This window comes from Malurus melanocephalus, unplaced genomic scaffold (assembly GCF_030028575.1).
Source record: "Malurus melanocephalus ecotype Western Australia unplaced genomic scaffold, MMel_1.1 scaffold_81, whole genome shotgun sequence".
Classification (NCBI taxonomy): domain Eukaryota; kingdom Metazoa; phylum Chordata; class Aves; order Passeriformes; family Maluridae; genus Malurus; species Malurus melanocephalus.
Window position 1 is genome coordinate 1,148,049 of NW_026623313.1, and position 23,123 is coordinate 1,171,171.

Here is a 23,123-nt window from a genome sequence, read left to right on the forward strand (position 1 = left end):
AACTCCMCTAAAAGGCGACAAGCATTTCATTTTCTTCTCAATCCATCTGCGACTTGTATCGGCGCCATGCTGAGGGCAGCAGGAGCTGAGGGTGCCGGGAACACACGGCAATACCCAGAACCTGAAGCTTGTGTTTAAGCCACAGCTCCCTGCCAGCTGGAGACACATTTAACATTCCCTGCATGACTTCGGCAGTTCAGCCACTTTCCCACATTCCACAGCTGGCCTCCCACCACCGCTCAGCCTGCAAGCACACACCACACCGGGGTCATATTCTTGCCATCAATCCTCAAGCACAACTTGCTAGTGAAAGCACTGGAGATTCCTGCTTAAAATGTGATGGCGCTGTAAGACCTGAATGCCCTRGTGTCTCTGAAGTGGCAAGGCTACGTATAAAGAAGTACTTTCCCTATGCGCTTCGGCTCTTCTGTGCTTTATAAAAGGTCTGCATATCTTGGGAGCCATAAAATGGTTGGGTGGCAACCCTGTAAAGTCCCAGAACAAAACCCTTCTACTATAAGTAATCCCAGAGCTTTACAACAGGACACATTTGGAAAAAAAAGTCCTTCAGGACTGCATCCATGAAGGTTTATTGTTAATAGCTCTCTTAATATGGGTGATGTTACCCATGAATAGCAACAAAAAAAATCACCGAAGCCAACAGGGAAACCTCTCCAGTGCACAGCGGACACAGCTTTGACTTTATGGATGTGCAGCAGCCATGTGCCTTTATGCTTGGCATTTCCTTTCACTCCCCTCAGACCGCAATTCTTGCACATCTAAGTACCAGTCACTGTCTAAACCCAGGGTGACCCCACAGGGAGCTCGTTTCCAGCCTGCAGGCACAAAGCTCTGTACCACCAAATGATGAATTCCTCTCTCTGTTTGCCCCATGACTATCCATCAATTTTTGTACCTAGACCACCAAGATATTCATTTGATTTTGCAAGCCAGGACTTTTCTTTGGCTTCCCAGAATACAAAAAAAACCCCATCTAATTTAAAAAGAAAGAACTCATTAGATATTGAAAGAACTTTTTTTTGTATGAAAAATATGAGGGAAAGGTACTGGCAAGAGCTGGCAATATAACATGAATTGCATCTGACAGAAAGGCCTAATTCAAAGGACAGTAATTTGAGAAAATATACTTCAAAGGCAAGAAAGTCCCTGTACATTCACTTCTTGATTGCGCTGGTTGGGAGAGCACTTTCTAAAGCTGTTAGCAAACATGCCACAGGATTGCTAATGAAATTGTTTATCTACTTCTCACACAAGAGTCCATGCACTGCTCCTAAATTCTGAGTTTTTAAAGCAATAATACTGGCATGTCACTGTTCTCTTGMTGAGTCTCTGTCCAGATAAATGAGAGGCCTTTTTTTGAAAACTGAAAGTTATTCACCACTGAGGGACTGAGGGTCTTGACAACATAAAATTATTATTTTTCCTCTTATTATCAGCTCTAGCATAGAGTAAAATATAATTATTCTATCACAGCTATAATAAACTGCAATTTCAGACAGCAATGTGAATAATTTTTGGTCAATGAGCAGTAAAAACAGCTCAGTGAAAGTAAAAATAATGTATAGGTAAACCACTTTAATTTCAAGTCTGTACATACTATAAAAAACCTGTTTTCATCTCTGATGAGTGAGTGTTGTAGTTATCYGAAATTGTACAGATTAGTACTATTCCAACAGAAAGCAAAAGTCAAAAGGTCTTGATTAAGAAAAAGATATTTGAAAGAAAACATTGTCAACACGAAACAATGCAGGCCCTTGCAGTYGGGGAGGAATAAGCCCACACGCCAGCACAGGCTGGGGGCTGACCTGCTGGGAAGGAGCTCTGTGGAGAGGGACCTGGGGAYCCTGGGGGACAACGGGCTGTCCATGAGCCAGCAGTGCCCTGGGGACCGAGCAGGCCCAWGGTGTCCTGGAGTGCATTAGGAACAGCACTGGCAGCAGGTGGAGAGAGGTGATCCTGCCCCTTTGCTCAGCCCTGCTGAGGCACATCTGGAGCGCTGTGTCCAGTTCTGGGCTCCTCAGGAAAAGAGACACGGAACTCCTGGAGCAGGTCGAGCAGAGGACTGTGAGGATAATGAAAGGACTGGAGCATCTCTATTTTGAGGAAAGGCTGAGAGAGCTGGGCCTGTTCAGCCTCCAGAAGAGATAACTGAGAGGGGACCTCATCCATGTCTGTCAGCATCTGAAGGGAGGGTGCCAAGAGGATGCCAAGAGGCTCCACTCAGTGGTGCCAAGGAACAGGATAAGAAGCACCAGGCAGAAATTGATGCACAGGAAGTTCCACCTGAACATGAAGAAAAACTTCTTTACTGTGCAGTGACTGAGCACTGGAACAGGCTGCCCAGAGACGGTGTGGAGTCTCCCTTATTGGAGATATTGCAGAACTGTCTSGATGCAATCCTGTGYCATGTGCTCTGGSATGGCACACTTAAACAGGGAGGTTTAAACCAAATGACCCCACTGTGGTCATTTGGTTTAAACGTGATACACTGTGGTCCCTTCCAAACTGATCCATTCTGTGATTTATGYTTATAATTTGTTCATAAGCTCTGAACTGTTCTCCTCTGGATGCTGATGGAAGTTTGGAACATTTTTCATACACCTTCAACTAGTGACTATTTTTCTGCAGTGTCATGAACTGCACRCAATCTTGTTAATTGTTGTACAATTAAACAAGTCAAATATTGTACATTTAAATCGATATCCTACATGTACTTCCATTTTTACATACAGCTATTAATATTAAGTTTTTCATTAGAACTATTCATTCGGGTATAGTCTCTGCATAAAAATAAACACCTTAATAGGAACTGAAGGTGGCCAGTTAATGAAATAACATTAGTTGCAAGCACTACAAGAACGATTATGATGTATTCACATGCCAAAGTGGTATTCAAAATAACTTATTTTAAAATTTAAAAAATTTAAATAAAATAATACTGGTGATTCTGGAAACTCCTAGTGTTATAATGTGAAACAAGTATTTCTTGGASTAATGAGATGCTGAACTACAGTTACAATTCAGATTATTCATTTCCAAAGTCAACCAACTGGCTTGTTGCTTTAGCTTTCCTTTATTCCTTCAGTAATTTGTGTTTGCCTTCCATGGGTTACTACACCAAAGCAAGGATGAGTATATAGATGCTTGCTAGTCACAGAAATAAGGGTCCCAAACCAATCAGAATTAATTCTGTAACATGCTAAATAACTATTAGTCCATACTTGCAACACACAAATTCAAGTACACATTCACACATCAGAACTATACAGGTCTTTTGCTATGCCCTTACCACWATTTTGTGTATATAATTTACTTCTTAAGCTGTACAGGTGAAAATGCAGTTGTGCCCCTCGATGCACTCAGCCACCATGGGATAGAATTACAAGTCAATGTTCTCTCCTGCTGTTTATGTTGTAAGTTCCAAGAATGACTATCATATGAGTACAATGGAGGTCTTTTTAGCAGTATGCTGACATGAAAGAGAAGTTCAGCTATGTTGTTTAATTGTGGATACGCCAGTGCTAGGCAACTCTCCAAACCTTACTGTAAACATTGTTTAAGGTTCAGCCAGATCAGCACGATAATGAAGCTTGTGCTTTTTACGCTTAGCTTTTAATGACAGTTGCTTTTCTTTATGGTTTTATATTTACCTCTTCTGAAGCACAGTTAGAGCCATCATACCGGGCTGACCATTTCTTTTACAGATTGATGGGTTGTCCTCTAAAGCCCTCGTCTAACATTCTCTATACATAGTGTTATTTTCCTGGATGGACAACTGATCTATTATCTTTCGTTAGTTTGTCTGGAGAACGTATTCATCGCCACCTAACAAACGGCAATACTCGATTAGGAAGAAAAAAGTGCAGATTCAACACACATGGCRTTGAAGACTCTAATGGAGCCAAAAATACTTAAAAGTTCCACAAAATGTATAGTTACTCTGAAAATATAATTCGTGCTCTAACAAGTATGTACACACATAATAATGTAAAACTGGCACCATTAACTCCAATATATAATCATTATGAAGTTATTTTTRTTAATGTAAAGACATAGTCAACTATAAAAATATACATCTGAGACCAAAAATATAGGACATGTATGCTTTTTCGGTGGCGAGTTGTTCCAACTGCAGACTGGGTGTGTGTAGGCAGACAATTACGAGACAAAGAACACTGCATTCCTAAACTTCAGTTCAGTTTAAGAAGAAAGGTCACTTATTGCTCGAAGAACATAACCTGCAGTGTTCCAAGTTTCTATTATATAAGTGCTGCTGCATTTTATTTTCAGCAGGACAGTGAAATTTTACTAAAGAAATGGCCATTAGATTTCATATAAATGCAGTCTTCATGTGAAACTCCTTTTTGAGGATGAGTACTGCAGGATAAACATTTTTGTAAGTGGCTTTCATTTTGCAACATAACAGAAAAATCAGTATAGTATTTATCCAACCCCACCCCCCCAGCATGTCTACATTTTTATCTATATGCTTGTCAGAATCAAGACAATTCAGGGCTCTGGTAAAGACAGTCAAAATACTTCAGAATTGATCTGCAAAGGTCAGATAGAACTTCAGGGTTTTAATTACATGAATATGCTTAAGTACATTAACAGTTCCAAATGCTGTTTTCATGATTAAGCATTTCATGACACAGAGCCAAGGGTTGTTAAAACTGACAGAAATAAAATATTAGCAAAAAATAACACCTCTGTTGCAGCTGAGATGTATATATAGGTCTTCTGACAATGAGATGAATGTGTTGCATTGTACTTTATCAGGTCTGCAATGAGTCTGACATTATCTCCCAACATTGCAGATTTCGCTAATAGGTACCATTAGTCACAGGTTATTGATCTTACAGAATGCAACAAAGTTTTTTAAAAAGTAATAGTCTACCTTAAACCCAAGCATTATCCCACAGAACACTTCTACCACCCCTTTTGCTTATTCCTAAATGCACTTTGTGCCTTTGAGCCCTCASAAAYGTTGTGCAGAGGATGCCATCCTGCTCCAAGGGTAGGAAGAACAATAACCACTCAGCTGCCTCAGTTCCCAAGTGCCTGCCAGCCTGTGRCACAGCAGSTCCAGAGACAATCCTGAGCACATGGGCTCATTGGAACAGAACACCAAGCAAAAGAACAAATATAAGACAAACTGCTTTTCCTTTAATATTTCTTTCATTTCAAATAAACATCCTATTCTATGACCCATGAAAATTTGCTTTCTGAAGGTTTGGCTGGATCCTCAGCAACTCCTTACATCAGTCAAAGGCAAYAGAGAAGGGTCTCCCCAAGTATGAGAGCTGTTTAGCCTAAATTGTGATCAACATCTTCCCTGGCACAACACACTCCAGGCAGGCAGGAGTACCATGGGGAGAAACCAAGACAGAAGAGGTCCAACACCCTTCTTTAAGCCTGCCCAGTCCTGGGAATGAATTTAGGAAAAGTGAGGAGAGTTGACACTACAGAAGGAACTTCCACTTGAGAACAAAACAGCTTGTTTGTATCTGCAAGGGGCTGGGCCACTGCGAGAATTAATAGTCAGAAAATTATTGTCCATCTTAGATGCAACAAAGTTCACCCATTTATTTCTATTCTTAATAAATATTTTTTTAATAAGCAACCACTGACAGTGCCTTAGAGAATGCTTCTGAGCAGATGCCAATAAGATTTTAGAGATTTTTTCTCCTGCCTTGCTCAAAAGAATTTGTATGTTTGGAACTTAATTGCCTAATATCAGAAATTCCAAACTTAATTACAATTAAAAAAAGAAGAACATAAAAAGAAATTTAAAATAGATACTTCAAGAGTCAAACATAAAACTGTAATAACTTAAATCAAGAAAAAAACCTTTTTTTCCCTTTAAAAACTATTACTAAAATCCAATAAAGACCAGGAAATACAAACATACATATTTCAATGCTGCATATATTTATGCTTCAATGCATCTCTAGTAAAAGAAAACATATATTGTTTATACAGCATAATGCTCTCTTCAACTAGAAAAATATTTAATTTCAAGTATTTCTAATGTGTAACTTGATTCTCAGTTCTTMGCTACATATCAGTCATGGGATACATTCCATAGTTATGAAGTATTACCTTGAGAGATTTCATGCTTCCAAGCACACGGCCAATTTCTGCCCTGGGATGCAAATGTACAATTCTCTTTGAAGTCTGTAAGATTCACGAAAGTAGAACATGCTGCACACTGCAATTGAGTTTTTTCTGTATTTAGCGTCAAATTCTACTCAGCATTACGTATTTRACTCCATTCCCCTCCAATTTTAATTGGAGGACTGCAGCCGAGCAGAGTTGGTCTCTCATGCCAACACTTCTGCAATTAAATTAAATATATGTCTATATATACACCATAGTAAATGTGTTTTTTATAAAGCTAAGCAACTTCATATTCATTCCTCTGTGTAACCTAACTTTTCACTTCTAAAACTTCTAGTAATTAAATGTGTTAATATAATYATGATACATTCATGCTTGTGTTTTGCACTACTGCAAATCCTAGAAACCTTTCAATTTAAAATTAAATCCAAGATACCTATAAAATTTCAGTACTTATAATTCTCAAGAAAGGAGACATCAAAAAGAATGCAGAGAAGTCTCATCTGTGTTCTGCCAAGTGCTCTGCAGCCCAGTCCCGAATACTGCAGAAAGGCAAAATGCTCACTTAGTGAAGTGACTAAATATTCATTGTGCATTTATTTACTTCTGCTATTACTGGATTTAGTCATATAATTAAAACTATTAAAATCATTAATTAGAGGACAATATAGTTAATAGAGTTTTAGGTGACATGAGTTTAGCACACTGAGTCAGCTTAATTAAGTCTTGACTACGTTTGGAAAATTACCAGAACTACTCTGAAATAATCCTGGATGGGGATGTGTAGATATGTGAACACCTATATGAGAATTTAATATGCTCTGTAACTCCAGAAAAGCATTTCTTTATAAATTCCATTATATTTTTAAGTGCAGACAAGCTCCAAATCTTGTTAGCATCAGTATTCGGCACCGCTGACAGCTTTACTCTCTAACACTCCAGTGTGTTTACTTCAGTATCATCAAACCTTTAAGGCTTTGTCCTGGAAAGAAGCAGGAATGGAAGCCTGGTGCATCCATTAACAGATTTAAATGTAACTCCCTCTACAAGTAATACCGTGACAAGGCAATCACCATGCAGAATAAAAATTCCTTTTTTTGTTTAGGTGGCTTTGAAAGTAGATCAAGCTGTTTTGGACAATGGTACTCTTTTTCAAGGTGGAAGTTCTGTTAACTTGAAACTATTTGGGGATAGCTTTTCCAGAATACCTAATAAATCCCTATACCTGGCCTTCCACCAGTGCTCGCTACGCTAATAATGTGCCCAGTGCTTGCACAGCAGTTACCTCTCAAGGATCCCTGCTGTCAGAATCAAGGAAYTAGATGCCAAATACCATTCTCAGGGGATGACTGCACACAAGAGAGATGCAGCATGAAACTATATGCTGCAAAACTCTGAGGTTTTATCATTTTTGTGTGCTAACATCACCAATACAACCTGTGATTAGAAAAAAAAATCCAAAACAAAATAAAAAAAAAAAAACCAAAAACCCCACAAAACGTCACAAAGAAAGAAAACAAAAAGCTACAAAACAGAGACATTAAACCTGAATGAAATAAAAAGGTTCTTCTCTTGTTTGGATGTAGTTATAGCTCCAGGACAGCATACTCAAAGTGCAAAATCCGTCTGTGTTATATTTGACTCCTTCTCCCTAAAACTGAAGCMCTTTTTTGGGCTGTGTTGCTGCACAGGGGTAGATTGTGACTGAAAAATATAAACTCTGTGTGCTACTCCTTTGAAAGGAGTATCATCATCTCCACCGCCGCCAAAGGCCATGACACACAGCAATTCTGGCCACTTCACATAAAATATGAATTAAAATATACAGGTAATTCTATTTCAGTTATAGAAACTGCAAATGCAGTTCTACAGTGACCACTTGAGCACTGCTAACCTGCTCTAGGTCCTGCTTTTCCCTCCAAGTGATCTTAATTTAAACAGAAAGCCCAACTCTCCACTCACCAAAGCAGGCTGGCTTATTTCTAGCTCAAACCTGGGATTTCCTCAGGCTGCAGTGATGGACCTGAGCCTTGAGCTGACTGACACATGACCAGGGCAGTGTCTTTGGACACATAAGGGTTCTGGCACAGTACAAACAACGCAAATGAATGAGGAAAACTTCAATGCAAGCAAGCACGTCTCTCTATGCGTGAAGTTTAAAGACAAAATAAGACATGTTACTATAAATTCTAAGTTTCATTCTGACTAATATACTGCACAATTTCAACYGAGCTCTAGTTTCCATGCATACTCTTCTGATCATTTATATTGAGATGGGTTTCTCAACCTCTCAACCCAGCCTTCTGGGTTTATTTTCTGCTTACCCACTTCTGCTAAGAGCAGTGATATTCTGCTAAGTGGATCCTAACTCCATTTAGTCTTTGCTATACTGTGTATTTTCTTGGATTCAAATTCATGCCAGACCTATCAGCATAAAAGAATTTCCGAACATATAAAACATCAAAAAGAATTGCAATACCACCACATCACTTGCGAGAGTGCTCAGTAAGTCCTTGGGTTTACTCTAGTTTCAGTGTAGTATGAAAACAAATGTATAAGCTACAAAAAGTAAAAAGAAATACTAAACTCTACAATTCTGAGAGGTTTACCTCTGCAACTTTATAGCCAATATCACAACCTTAGCAGATAAGAGGCAAAGGTAACTGTCACATTTGTCCCAGAAGCACCTTTTGTCCTCTCATAATATGTATAAAACAAATCCTTTCCCAGAGGTCTTGTCTGTCTGTTCCCCAAAATCCTCCATTGTTTTTGTAAAAATAACCTTTYAYTCTTGCTGAACTTTAGCAGTCCCCAAACYGAGTTTGTGCAGAGTACTGTCTTCAATCTCCTTTTGTTGGAAATGCAGYTCCCTGTGGATGGCCTGGCAGCCGGAGGTGTCTTCTTGTGCCATGCTCTGGCACACATGCCACAGCCTCCCCACTGAATTGGGCTTCTGCTCTTCTCTGCTCTTTTCTCCTATTCTTTTCCTATATCTGCTCCCTACAGCTATTTTCCTCTTTCAAAATTAGTTTTCCTTATGTTTTCCCTCCATCTGGCTTTGTACTTTTCAGTTACCTTTTCTTCTCTTCCTATCTCAAATGACAACACAAGGCTCACGAGACAGGTCTATGGCCAGCTTTTCAGAGCCTATTAAACCCAATTCCAGAGACAAGCTCAGTGCTGGGGGCAGAGAAAGCAAACTGGCCCAGCCCCATGGAAYCACCTCCCTTCTGTGCAAACCCTCCACTCTCGAGACCAGGTGCTCTGGGCTTCAATGTGGGAGCAAGGACTAGCAGTGGGTAGTTCTAAAGGTGCCTGTTGCTCCAGTGAAACCAGTATCAAATAAAATCACAGAACCCAGGCTACTTCTCTGCTGTTATCTMAGTGGCATTCTAAGACATGATTTCYTTTCCTCTTTTCCAGATGCTATTCCTATAAGTATCAATTATCAAAAGATTCTCACTGTAACTGAAATATTTGTCATTCCCAGACATGGGTTCTCAGCTTTGTATTCCAAGGAATCCCAGCTCAGTCTCCTGACATCCGGCAGTAATTAGCTAAGTTAGAGTTCCCTGAATCTGTACAGAGCCCTTGATACCAGCGACCCTTCTTGCTGCTGTCTCCAAGGCATCCAGAGGCTCCTGAACYCTGCTTTAAAACTATGGGCTGTCTGGTGTGGTCTGGAGATTTTCCAGATCATTTAAACTGAAAAATGGAGGGCCGTAATAAAATTAATGTTAACTTAGTATTATAATGTTTATTATTTCTYGACATAAAAGGAAKATTCTGAAGCATGATTCTCCTGCARTGACTAGATTATAGGGGCATTTAAATTAGAGAACACATGGAACTCAGTAGCTGTGTCAAGAGAAGAACTGAGATCTTAATTTACAAAAAAAAAATCACAAACTAGTGCCCATTTCACACATGAATGCCTTCATTACACAGACAGCAATGCAGAATATTTTATAAATAATACATGCATACTCATACTTCATTAGATTGCCCAATATCTACATTATTTCAAGCACAGGCTACCCTGCAGAGCAGGCACCACACTTACAAAGATCAAAGAATAACAAAAAGTAGKCAATCAAGGAAATGGAATCAACTGTGAATATTTTCTAACAACTGGTAGGTAAATCTAAACTAGGCTATATATCCAACATATTTGAAAAATGTGTGTTTACAATCCCCCCAAAGCACTGGGATGTGCAGCATCCTCCCTGGATGACATAACTAGCASAGTTTCCATCAATAAGAAGGACAGAATACATTTTGGAAGACAACACTCAGATAAAATTTCTACTCSTAAAAGGTGTGCCACAGAAATGCCGGGAGGTCTGCCGTTCAGCATTTACACATTCCTAAACTTCAGGTAAATATCAGTAAAAGAGGAGCCCTTTCTACTGACCTTGACAGAGCTGRACAGAGTTTAAGCATGGAAAATGAGCCATTATATTTTATATGAATAAAAAAGGTATCTATTATTCATTTGATCATTATTCAATTATTCATCAGACATAGAATTCCACTTTCAATTTTAAAAGAAAGAAAGGGGCAGCAAATACAAAATACTCATATTTGCTTTTTTGCCTCTTTTGGGGGCAACATAGCAAAGTAAACTTTTGCTATTCTCCTTTCATTTTTACCATGGTATTTTGTTATTTCTGCCAGAAAGTAGCATGGGTCCTCAGCACGTAAGTGTTAGATGCTTGGTAACACTCCTCCCTAGTTCCAAGCCCTCAACAAAATAAAATTCTAAGAATAACATTTAAAATCCCTAAGAGCCAAAAKATCCCCAGTACACAAATGTATCTTCCCCTTTCCTTCAATTCTATACCTTTGTAGGAATCTGCACTTTTTTTATGTTCAGATAGACCAGTCTCCATCAAGGTAAATACTCTGTCTGGGACAAAGAACAAAATAAAGAAGTGTTCTATTGGTAAATTATTTTCTGTTAGAATGACTTGCAGTGATAGTGCTGCTGCCTCTGACTTTCTGGTGATAAAAGTCATCTTAGGCCCAATTTAATCCAGTGTTGGATCCCTAAATATATATTCTGGCACCTAACAAGACACCTGATTTTCAGAATTATTGGACAACTATGATCAGTTTAGTTAGCAGTGTAAAAATGAACTGACATTTGGTGGGCTTTACATATTTTTCTCATCACCAATCTGGTTGACAACCATAGCTGTGATTTTAATTTTTTTAAGATCTAGTAAAAGCAGCATCTTTTAAGATTAACTTCAGGATCTGAGAACATGTGAGTTCCTATTATTATACCTGCCATTGAAAATCCTTAGAAAATCTGGGGGAGAATATATAAAAGACACGGGGAAGAAGTGCTAATAAAAGCAAAGCGAGCTGAAGAAGCTAGGTGGGTGGGTTTGGAAGCCGTTCATGTATCCATAGCTTCTGCAGCTGATGAACTTACTGTAATTTGGAAGAAAAGTCATGTGAGATATAGCAAAACTGTTAGTGAAATGCAATAGGAACATGTAAATTCTTCCAATTTTTTSTACTACAAGGAACACTGCCTTTCTCGATATTCTGCTGTACTGCTGAATAATGTCTGCTTGGAAAGAAACAAGATTTAYTTGGGGGTTAATTATTGTTTTATTTCACTTTTAATCCGTGTTCCAGACAAAAACTTATAAACACATTCAGATTTGATGCAGGAACAAGAAATGTCAGCCTAAAAACGTGGTTTGATATAAGAATGTATACAAGTCTGTCACAATTTACAGCATAATTTTGTAGCACTATGATGTTCTGCCAGGAGAAAAACAAATAGACGAACCTAAAACCTCAAATTTAAAGCAGCTTAAACAAGATATTTGCTAAAATGGGATAAGGGAATTTRCATGATTTGTGATATTAAAATTCCATTTGCATATTTGCATAATGCATGTTCTTTTAAACAGAAAAAGGGATTTCCTTCTATACCTTTCCTTTCCAAATTSCATAGCACAGCTTCCAATGAAGGAACACAAAAGGAACAGTAACAGTTTCTTTAGAGCCTCTTATGCTGATAGATGGCTACCAGGGCCGGCCTTACATCGCACACTGCTTTGGGAAGGACAGCTGGAGGTCAGGCAGTCTGACTTCCCTCCCAAAGCAGGACCTTGTCTAGTTGAGTTTTTTACCATCTCCCAGAGATTCCTCCCAGGACATCTCTCAGGCCACACTTACGGTGAAAAGAAATTTTCTCAATATCTGATTGCAATTTTGTTATGTCCCAACTTGTGTCCATTGTGTTGCACCCTATTGCCTAYTCCCCTCTAAGATAAAACCACCAGCACTGCAGACAAGGGGAGAGCAGTGAATCTCGTACTGTACCAAGTGCAGCACTGCAGGTCTCTACACTGGGACTGCTGTGTTTCACATTTTTACAGCAGAGAAGTGKAAAGTTCTGCACCTGTGAAGGAAGAGTCCCTTGAAATGATGTCAGCTGAGAACTGACTGAGGAGCAGCCCTGCTGAACAGACCTGGTGGCTGTGGCAGCCAGCCAGCCAAGCATAAGCCAGCAGCATGCTCTGGTGTTCCTGCTGGGCTGCATTCAGAAAGGGAAGTGACTGCCCCCATTGAAAGGCTCCATTCAGAATCCCACATGCAGCTTTGGGCCCCCAGTAAACGACACCGATAAGCCAGAGAGAGCTCAGCTCAGGCCTGTCGAGATGGCTGGGGGCTGGATCTCATACTCTGAAAAGCTGAAGGAACTGGTTTTGTTCAGGCTGGAGAAAAGGAGGCTTTGGTGAGGGTTAACAGCAGCTTTCCATTTATAGAATGGAAATCTCTGAGGAAGTTATCAAGGAGAAGGGGCCAGGTTCTTACAGTGGATAAGTCAATGAGCCTAAGTTGAAACAACAGAGGTTCAGACTGGAAATAAGGAAAAAAAAAATCTCTATGAGAATAGCTAGCACTGAAACAGGCTGTGCTGAGAGGCTGTGCATCTCCATCCTTGGATACTTTCAAAAACAGACCGAATAATGCTCTAAGCAACCTGGTCTGAAATTCTAGACAAACCTGACTTGAGCAGAAGGCTGATTTAGAGAGCTCCTGGAGTCCCTTCCAACCTGAATTATGCTGTGATCCTATCCCATGTGTCTCCAAGAAGTGTCTGGCTCCACTTTTTCAATGCATTCTCATTTGATACATTTAGACAGCAATTAGATTTCCCCTTAGCCCTCTCTTCTTAAAATAGCCTGCTCTTCTAAATAAAGCCATTTTTAGGGCCTGGGCATAAAGCAGGGAAATACCCATAATTATTAGAGAAAGGGAAAAATCCTCACCCAAATGCCGATGTGGAAAGAGTAGAGAACAACCTAAATATAAGCACTGTGAATACAGTCCAGTAAAAGGCCTGAGCAGTGAGAACGGTGACCTGGAGAAAGAAATTTGGGACTGAGAACAAAGAAACTCCTTCTATGATCCATGTTCCCTGTGTTCAGGGAAACTGGAGTTTGACTACTCTGCCATTTATTCAAACACATCACAGAAATACTACATATAATGCTTTTTTCCAGCTACCTGGAACAATAATAATGTAAGCTTTTGGCTAACTGACTGGGTAAAAAAAAGTAAGAAGTATCCTGGAGTCTTTGACCCTGACAGGAGATATGTTTCCCCCTCCAAAATATCCCCATGTATTCTCCTCACTTTCATGTGCAATAGTCAAAAGCAAATGGTCACTAATCAGGAAAGCTACCCAGAGGAAACCAGAAGGTCGCTGACACTATTCACAAAATTCAAAGTTTGTATCATAAACGTTCCTTTAATGTTTTTTCTAGGAGACAGAATGTTTTAGCTAGTACTTTTCCAAATGAGTCACTAACACCCTTGTCTTAATTCTGCAGCTGCTGCTAATTTGAAGTGCCAGCCTTCTCCCCTCTTTCCCCAGAATGAAATAAAATATCAATGTTGCACTGTGCTGAAAATGGAAAGTTAGATGTAACACTATGCTACAAGGCCTCTGGAAGTTTAATTTACATTTGATTCTTTCTTTCCTCCCAGGCCTATACCTAACTTAAGCCCTCTCAACAAATTATTTCACACTTACCTCCACAATCATTGGTCCTAAGAATGAAAGACAGACTGAAAGGGTTTTTTTAACTCTTAGTGCACCAACATCTAAAACAATTTAAACMAAAAAAAATTAAGGTAAAGTCATARAAAAATTATGTTGACAGTTATCTGCATTTATRTGYAATAAACAGATTTWGGAAATCTAAGAACCCTGTTGGCCAAGGCCCCAGAAAACCTTTTATTAAGAAGAGCTACACACCACCACTGCATCAGACAAAAGTGACACCCAAGAGGGTGGACTTCTTCTGGAGACAACTTCACCCATAGCCATACAAATCTCAAACTTTTAAAGTATCTCATTAGTTGCTCCACCATAAAGTAAAAGTGTCGGGAKTTTGGGGTTAGTTTTCAGCCAGACTGGTTTCTTGATTCAGCTCATTGACTGATCATAAAAATGCTAGGGCCAGCACATGGGAAGGGAGAGTGGGTTGCTGGGAGCAATGGGGGAAGACAAGACTGCCCTTTTTGGCTGCTGTGCATAGTTATGTAAAATTAAAGTGATTATGTAGCTATGGCCTGAGGGATAGAAGAGGTCACAGATACTACCACAGCCTATAAACTGCTGTGGAAATTGTGTCAGCGTGTGTTGCCAAGAGACAAGCACAGGAATTCATTTCTTAACCTGTTGTAAAATCCACAAAGTGAAGCCTGTTCACTCCGCCTCTCTAGAAAAGATCAATACTTCCCTCCCAATGCACAAGAGTGACACCAAACATTTTGTGTTCCCTTTGGTATCAGTAAGCTCTGTTTATCTACCTGGAATGGYTCTGAAGCATTTCTCACAGGCCTTACATGCATGCTGAGATGTCAGAAATTTAGCTTACGTATATTTTGAAATATTTTCATCAAGTYGGAGCCACTGAGACTAAAATGTGCTCTTACAATCTCAGACAACGAACAAGAACACAGTGCTCCAAGAGCTACTATGGAACAAACGAGCCATGTACCTGGTTTTACYCATGTCCAAGCCCTTTGTCTTCCTCAATTCTGAGAGATCATAATACAGCTTAGAACTTAATGAAATAACATTTAAATGTRGATCTTGGTATTTTCAGCTGAGGAAGACTAAGATGCATGAAGTCATATAATAATTATCATCTATTAACCACAGTAAATATGACCTGAATCTGTTGTGTGTCTGCTTTGACCAAAATGAATTGAACTCAAATAGAACARATTTTTGTCAGTATGCTTTTCCAACATTTTTCACTTTCTTAGCAAAGTAGGAGCTTTTCCAGTAGAAATAGTTGTGAATACTACTTTGCACAGGCCACAAAACATCTATACAACACAACAAAAGCAAGTATATRATTTTAGCTAAATCTGAGCATACATCTTCAAGAGACTATTTCTCAAACCAAACGCATAACTTAATGAAAAACAGTTCATTTTTTTAAAACCGTTGTTATTTGCTGTTGATTATGGAAGACTGAAWCAGAAATATGTAACTGTACCAGGCTATATTTTCCCATTTATTAATATACTTTTGTTCAAACTTCTTTACCTCTACCACAATCACATTTCTTTCATTAGGAGCACTGTGCTAGTAGCATCAATTACCTTTCTCAGTAAGAGTGATGCATCTGCTATCAATACTGATAGCTCAAACTTYGCTACTTGGACTTCCAAGCAGATGAAAAATTGTGTCCAAGGTGGTTTTTTTTTTATGTATATCCTTAATAGATAAGTTTCTTAAAGGCATTGTTTCATAGAATAATAGACTTAAAAACAATGCTTTGCTACATTGTATTATTCTTCATTGGAAAAAAATCAATTTTGCCTACCTTTTCTTTGTTCTTTCAACACTGAGTGGAAGCWCAGAAATTTACTCAGGAAATTTCATCCTTGAGACTGAGACCTAGAAAACTTACGCTCTAACTAGAAGCAAAATATTTAGAAGTATATTGCATGCTCAATTCTGGTTTAAAAGTAGTAAGCAAAAAAAAACCACACTATCATTATGAAGAGTATCAGCTGAGTTTTGAGTAAAACATACTTTTAAGAACTGTTTTATTCAAAGAATATTAGCTTCTCCCCCCASAAACTTATTGCACACCTTTCATGACTGTCCTGGGACCCTGTGCTGAAGGTAAAGCTAGCAAACACACTAGTACAAATCAGACATTGTGTAATTCTGGCTTCTTACAGCTGCTGCCTACCTACTGGGTATAAACTTCACAGACACAAACCAAGTGCCTGGAGGGGGTTAACAATCAAATATAACAGGAAAACAGCACTGAATAAATGTCTCAAGCCTATTTCAAGTCAGATATTGRTTTATCACTTTTCTGTAAAAGTCAGTCCCATAATACCATCAAACTGAGAATTGGCTCATACGTCTGCAGTAAAGTTACTAAAGAATCACAGAGAGGGACCAAGATTTTGTTGACATTTGTTAAATGAGGCAAATCACAYAGTATCAAATTAAGGCCCAAGAGCAGTGTACTCTAGGGGTAASTTTGGTCTCAAACTTCTACAAACTACAAAGAACCTGTAATTTCTACCATTAATTCAGCAATTAAAATATTTTTTACTTTGTCATTTGCAAATTCAGTCTGTAGTGTGTGTATGTTTATATCATTCCTCTCTCTAAAGAGGCTGGATTCAGGGAGAAAAGTTGTGGCTTTTTAAAAACTATTTTAAAAGATTCCCTAGGAGAAAACCACAAAATTAACACACCTTATGGATGCCATTGCTGCTTTTCCTTGATTCCAGCCCCAATCACACAATCTCTATGTTGCACTCCCTAACTTTAGCTCCTCTGAAGTGAAGATTATGAGCATCACATCATWGCAAATCACCTCCAAATTAAGCACGATAACATAACCCAACCATAAATCAAGGTTCTAATAAACATTGCTTATCTGAAATCAAAGGCAAAACTCACGTTCACTTCGAGATGGTGTTGTGAAGTGTTCCTACATTTCAAGTTCTTTTATCAGAGTTATTTAGAGAGTTACAATGATGTACATTAAAATACATGATATGGACACTTGCAGAGCTTTGTATGAACTTTGCTCAACCTATTTCTGCAARGGCTTTTGCATATATAAGAATTATTCCAGCAAGAGTTTCTAGAAATGKTTTCTGAAGGGCATATTTCTAGCTCATCACAGGCTACCTGAACCAGACTTCAGAAGTTAAAAGTAGCCCTATCAGGGACGAGGACAGATAGCAAAAAGCTCTATCAGGGACAAGGATAGATAGACAAAATAAGCTAGCTGAAACAATTATGTACAACAATCATTATGACCAGTGACGAAAAGTTACTGTCTGATGCATGGAAGTAAACAGACRTTCCCAGTTTTGGACTGGGATGTTTGGAAGAAGAGAAAATGCTTGTTCTAGGTAATGCTCTTCATTTCCTTTTACATCCTCTGAGATAATTTTATAGAGTCAGAGGGATTACCTTACCACAGAAACGCTCAAGTTTTYCTTTAAATTGGTGAATTCTACAATTCTTTCCCTTCCACAACATAKTACATTTTTGGAAGGAATTCTTTGCACAATAATCTCCAGCCTGGCTGGAACAGGAGAGAACACATTCAAGAGGCTGAGGAGGGTAACTGTGCAGAGATAATTTGCCTGCAACTAACCTGTGCTTTTTCTCCTTYTATTTTAATGAATTTCTAAGCTCAGTCAAGAACCACAAAGATCACAATTATGGACAAACAATATAACTTCCCAGAACACAAAATGTSCAAATTACTTGTATCCAACATTATAAACACATGTACTCAGCTTTACTGTAAACTTGTCTTTTACTATGTACAGATTTTGACGTCTTATTGGATACGGAATAAATCTAACTAAACTGACTAGAATTAGTAATCATTTATGCTGATGAAAATCAGCTCATAAGCTATTGAAACTTTTTAAAGGGCAACAGACCTGTGCTTGGTGCAGAATGCAGTGCCAAAGTACACATTAGCAGCAAACAATTAGCAGGTCCTACCTCTTCTGCTTTAGAAGCAGAAGGTTCTACATCGGTCTATTAACTTCATACACTGACACTAAACTGCAGCTTACCAAGTGTCTGCTAWTAAGACAATTTCATGTCTACTTGGTTTAATACTGCTGACTGATTTCCTTCTTACTCTGCCATCAACAGGCCTGGATGAAAATTAAGTGTTCCCATTTTAAAGTTTGCTCTCGACAGCCTGAGAACAAGGTTATGACATGGCAGAATCTGCCTGCTCACTACAGTTTATATCAATCTACAGTTCTGCCTACAAACCTACACAACTCCTAGAARTATTAGCTCTTCTCAGAGCTGCCAGGGCACCAATTTTACAGCTACCAAATGAAGACTTCAAAGCCCACTCGAAGATAATTTAGCAAGTTTCACAAGACTTCATTTCTTCTAGGTTTTGTTACCTAATACATACAAAATAACTAGAATTCAAGTATCACATAGGCGTTATCTCTGACTATTAAATGCTTGCACTTTAGAAAAGCCATGCTTTCTATATGTTGCCATCTTCTGCAAACAAACTCTTACATAAAGAGCTTTCCTTTAAGATACAGAAGCCTACTGGTGGAATTAGTCATATTGCCACATTACTCTCCATGGGAAAATCAGTAATGCAGGTAGTTATCACAATTTAGCTGTAAACTGTTGTGTGCATCGTGACCCTGAATTCCACTTGATACAGGAAAACAAAACATAAATTCACTTTTATTTCTTACTTGACCAAAGCAAACAGATTTTGGCCTAGACTTGCCTATATACATTTGTATTTGTTTATGTGTACTTTGCCTTGTTAAATATTACAATATTCTGCCTGGCACAGCCAGGTTTTACTCCTGGGCAGATAGGCCTTTAAGCAMGAGTGAAACACATGCATTCTTAAAWAAAAACAGTTTTCCAAAYTACAAAATCTCTCYATTATAAGAAAAGCTTTAAGTATGTAAATGAAATGCAACTGAGTTGAAATTTGAAAAGCAGTCGTACAGAAATATAAAAGTGTTAAAGAAAGCACCCAAACCATTAGAAACATCCACTGAACTTGGAAAATATTTTTTATGCTCTCTGAAAAGCCATACAACGCTGCAATACAGGAACTGATCTAAAACATACATTCACAAAAACTTAGCAGATATGTCAAACATATCCTTCCAGAGTGAAAACTGTGGCAGTTCTAGGGTTTTACAAGCTTCAACTTAAGGCCATTTCAAACTATTTTCATTGCCATAATGATTTTTCATTTTAAAAGCTGCCTTCCAATGTTAATTTTGTTCATTTCATTTAAGTCCATGGTTTCACTAATCTCTTTTGATGCTGAGCTCCCTAAGACTGGGGGAGGGAGGTTCTGAATCACAGCAAGTGTTTATATTTCCTCACAGAATATATCACTGAACCAGCTTGAATACTTCATGAATAAGATTGTGAAGATCAAAACAGTCAAATACAAAATCTGTTTTTTGAAATCTATAACATATTTGTAGCAATTAAAATAGTTGACCACATCAACATTTTAACCTGAAGAACCATTAGGAATGTATGCAATTTATCTAATGAGTATTTYTGAGCACTCCGCAGAAAAATCCATCTTCAAGAAATTCCTATCGCCTCCTAGTTATTGATTTGCAGATTATTAGTCAGCAGATTTTCCATCATTATTTAAATACGGATGAGAAGCAAAACTTCTGGTTTAGGATATTTTCCTACCTCTCCCAGTGTAATCATGTACCATTACCCATCGTTCATTCAGCCAAGGCTATTCATTTCTACTATCATTTGTGTTCAATAAAAACCAAAGATTTCTCAGAATTACTGAAATAGTGGACATAGAGTGGACAGTGAGCTGTTTTAGGGCCCAAATAATAGAACAGCTTAAAACTATGAATTAACTTAATATTTCTACATGTTCAGAGGGGATCCATAGTGGGAAGATCATTCACATTACTGGATTCTACATACTCGAATATCAAAACTTAGTTACCGGTCCTTGTATCTATACCAAGGAGACCCCTATTTTTCTTTTATTTTTTTCATAAAATCAAGATCTCTGAAAACAGGAAATTTTCACTGGCTCTCATATATTTCATTTCATATCTGTAGGTCAAATGGCTCTGTTCTCTCTGCTGAAACAGAGCAATGTAATTTCAGGCTGTATAATTTTATAGTGAAGACTGCAAGACAGTTTGAAGATGTCATTGACTGTAATACAAATCAATATTAAATTATCTGTACAGGAAACATTTTCAAAAGATGGTCCATCATGCTTTCTCATAGGATCATGGATTTCTATTATCATGCTTTACTAACTACTATAAGCTATTACAGTTTATCTCCCTCTTCAATTATTTACAGGTCGAAACAGCCAAGTGATAGTGCCTCATATATATTCCACGTTATGTACTTGGTTTGTAACTTACTATTGCCATGCAAAACCRGCAAGATAAAAGTTTCTGAATAAAGACATTTGTTTCATTTGAAAATGTACATATAGTCACATAGCTAAGGGATGCAAAAAGCTGTCCTTAAGGCATTCTATCTTCCTTTAAAACAATGCATTAAATATATATATGTAAACAGTACTGCAATGACTACTCTGCAGCATAATCTTTAAATGGTTATGGTTACACATTTAACACATTAGTCATTTCAAATCACCTGAAGACCCTCATCACATTTCTATCTATTTCTGTACATATGAAAGCACATTTCAAAGCCTCCTCATTGCTGCCTTGTAACATATCTCATGACTGTCAAATGGAATTTATTTTTCAGCCAAGCAGTATAAAATACATTTCACAATACCAATACAGTAACAAAAACACAGTAAAAAAAGCCTATGAAGTGTGCAACTAAAGGGACGGAAATTCTTTCCTGTCATTGCCAGAGGCAAGACACTTCAATAGCAAAATAAAAAAGAAAAAAATCACAACCAAACCCCACAYCACTGTTATAACCTCTAAAAAAAGTTCACACATTGAAGCCTCATATGGGTCTGTTTTGATTTGTGAGGAGTGTCACTGGTGGTTGGAAAGGCTTAGGCTAAATGTTCCAGACAGCTGATGCAACCACCTCTGCATCTGCCAGTTTGCAGCATGATGCTTCTAAAGCAGAAGGGCTGAGTGCCCTTAAAGACTTGAAGGAGACAGGGAAAAAGGTGGAGATCCTCCACCGCAAGAACTACTAACATTAATATACCCGCAAACAGCAGCTACCCGTGTACAACATTAATCACCAGAAGCTGGACCCTTAATGCGTTTTCTAATCCAGTTTGAAAACTGCGAGGTGGCAGCTCACAAAGGTCCAACTCCACAGACAATAGTATCCACCCGACTCCGACAGCTTCCCCAATGCCCGTATTTAATTGGAATTACGGCCATGCCAGTAAGCACGCCCTGCCACCCCTCGGGATGTCACAGCACCCCCGCCGCGGCTGAGGCACGGCCATGGCAGCCCCAGCCGGCAGAACTTCGGGTCTTCTCCCCGCCTGYCAGGGGCTGCGCTGGACGGAGGCAGCGGGAGCGGGGCCCGCAGCGCTCCGCTCTGCGGCGGGGTGGCCGAGGACGTGATTGGGAAGGAGGAGACACGCCGAGAGCCATGGGGAAGAGGAGGGACTGACAGCGGGAGGGGGAAGGCGAGAGGGGAGTGGGGTCGGAGACTGCACGGTCGGGAGCGAGGGGAAGGGGTGGAAGCCCGGCGGGGGCTCCCGGGGCGGCGGCAGGAAGGGGCTGCCGGCTCTTTCCTGTCTCCGTCCCCCGGTGCAATCTGACCGCCTCCCCCGGGCCGTGCCCCAGCCGCGGAGCCCCCGCCTGGGCTCGGCCCTGTCCGGCCGCCCGGAGCGGGGCCAGCCCCAGACCCAACGCGGCGCCCGGCGCGCCGGACCCTACCTTCGCCTGCAGATACTGGGGGTAGTAGTAGGTGGTGTACTGGGGGTACATCTGCTGTTTCCACACTTTGCCCATGAAGCTGGAAATGTAGCCTGCAGTGCAGGGATGGGGGGGTACTTTGGGGGGCTCCAGCCGCGTCTCCGTCTCTCTCTGTCCCCTCCTGCCTCTTCCTCTCCGGCGGCGGCGCCTGCTGCTGCTCCTCGGCCGAGCCCAGACCTTCCTCCACCCAAAAGCCACAGCGGAGCGGAGCGGGGGCAGGCACTCTCGCTCTCTGCCCGGGAGTTCCTGCCAAGTCCCCGCCCGGCCGGGTCGAGCAGCAGCGGCAGCGGAGCGGCGGCGCGGGGAGCGCTCGGGGCCGGCGCGGCGGTGCCAGGCGGCGGGGCAGGGCTGGCGGAGGGGCGGGGGACGGGGCGAGGGGAGGCGCTTAGCCCCGCTCGGCGCCCGGGGCGAGCCCCAGCCGTGGCCCGGCGGCGGGGCAGCCCCCGGGGCGGGGGGTGGCGGGGCGGTGCCGCTCSGGCCGAGGGCCGCTCCGGCGCCGGGGAAAGCTGCGGTGCCCGGCGGGAGCGGAGCGGAGGCTTTCCACGTTCTGGAGGAGAGGAGGAGCAGGGCTGCAGTGGCCGTATCGCACCCGGCTCGGCTCTGACCTAATTAGCCCGGTTGTGCTTTGTTATCGCATTCCCTCTTTGTGCATCCCGCTGCTAAGCGGTGGTGCAGGRCACAGGCTGGAGGGGAAGACTGGGTACAATTTTGGAAAACCAAATTTGGCTTTAGTTCTGCCTGACGGTACAGAGTCCATTTATCTGCCGGAGCAGAAGAGACTGCAGTGCTAAAATCAGTTTACAGAGCAGCAACCACAAAGCCAGACCAAATTCTCTGTSTGGCCCATTGCACGTTCTTAAATTTGTACTTTAGCCAGTGGTACTGAGTTCTCAAACAGGAAACATTCCTGTTCTAAACAATAACAGTTACATTTTTTCACTTCAATATTTTCTCTATGAAAGCTAATATCTTGAACATTAGAAGTAGGGACTGACAGCATACTA

The 23,123-nt window shown here is 40.3% G+C and overlaps 1 protein-coding gene across 4 annotated transcripts in view; it reads right to left on the minus strand.

The window, feature by feature from the left end:
• Positions 1-22,404, minus strand: part of RBMS1 (RNA binding motif single stranded interacting protein 1) — a 139,217-nt gene extending 116,813 nt beyond the window's left edge. For 2 of the 4 annotated variants that reach the window (XM_057367635.1, XM_057367636.1), the window contains exon 1: positions 22,081-22,404. In XM_057367635.1, the coding sequence (XP_057223618.1) occupies positions 22,081-22,155 (75 nt within the window). In that variant the 5' untranslated portion in view covers positions 22,156-22,404. The remainder of the gene's footprint in view (positions 1-22,080) is intronic. The other 2 variants (XM_057367632.1, XM_057367637.1) reach the window with 2 other exon arrangements.
• Positions 22,405-23,123: the final 719 nt, after the last annotated feature.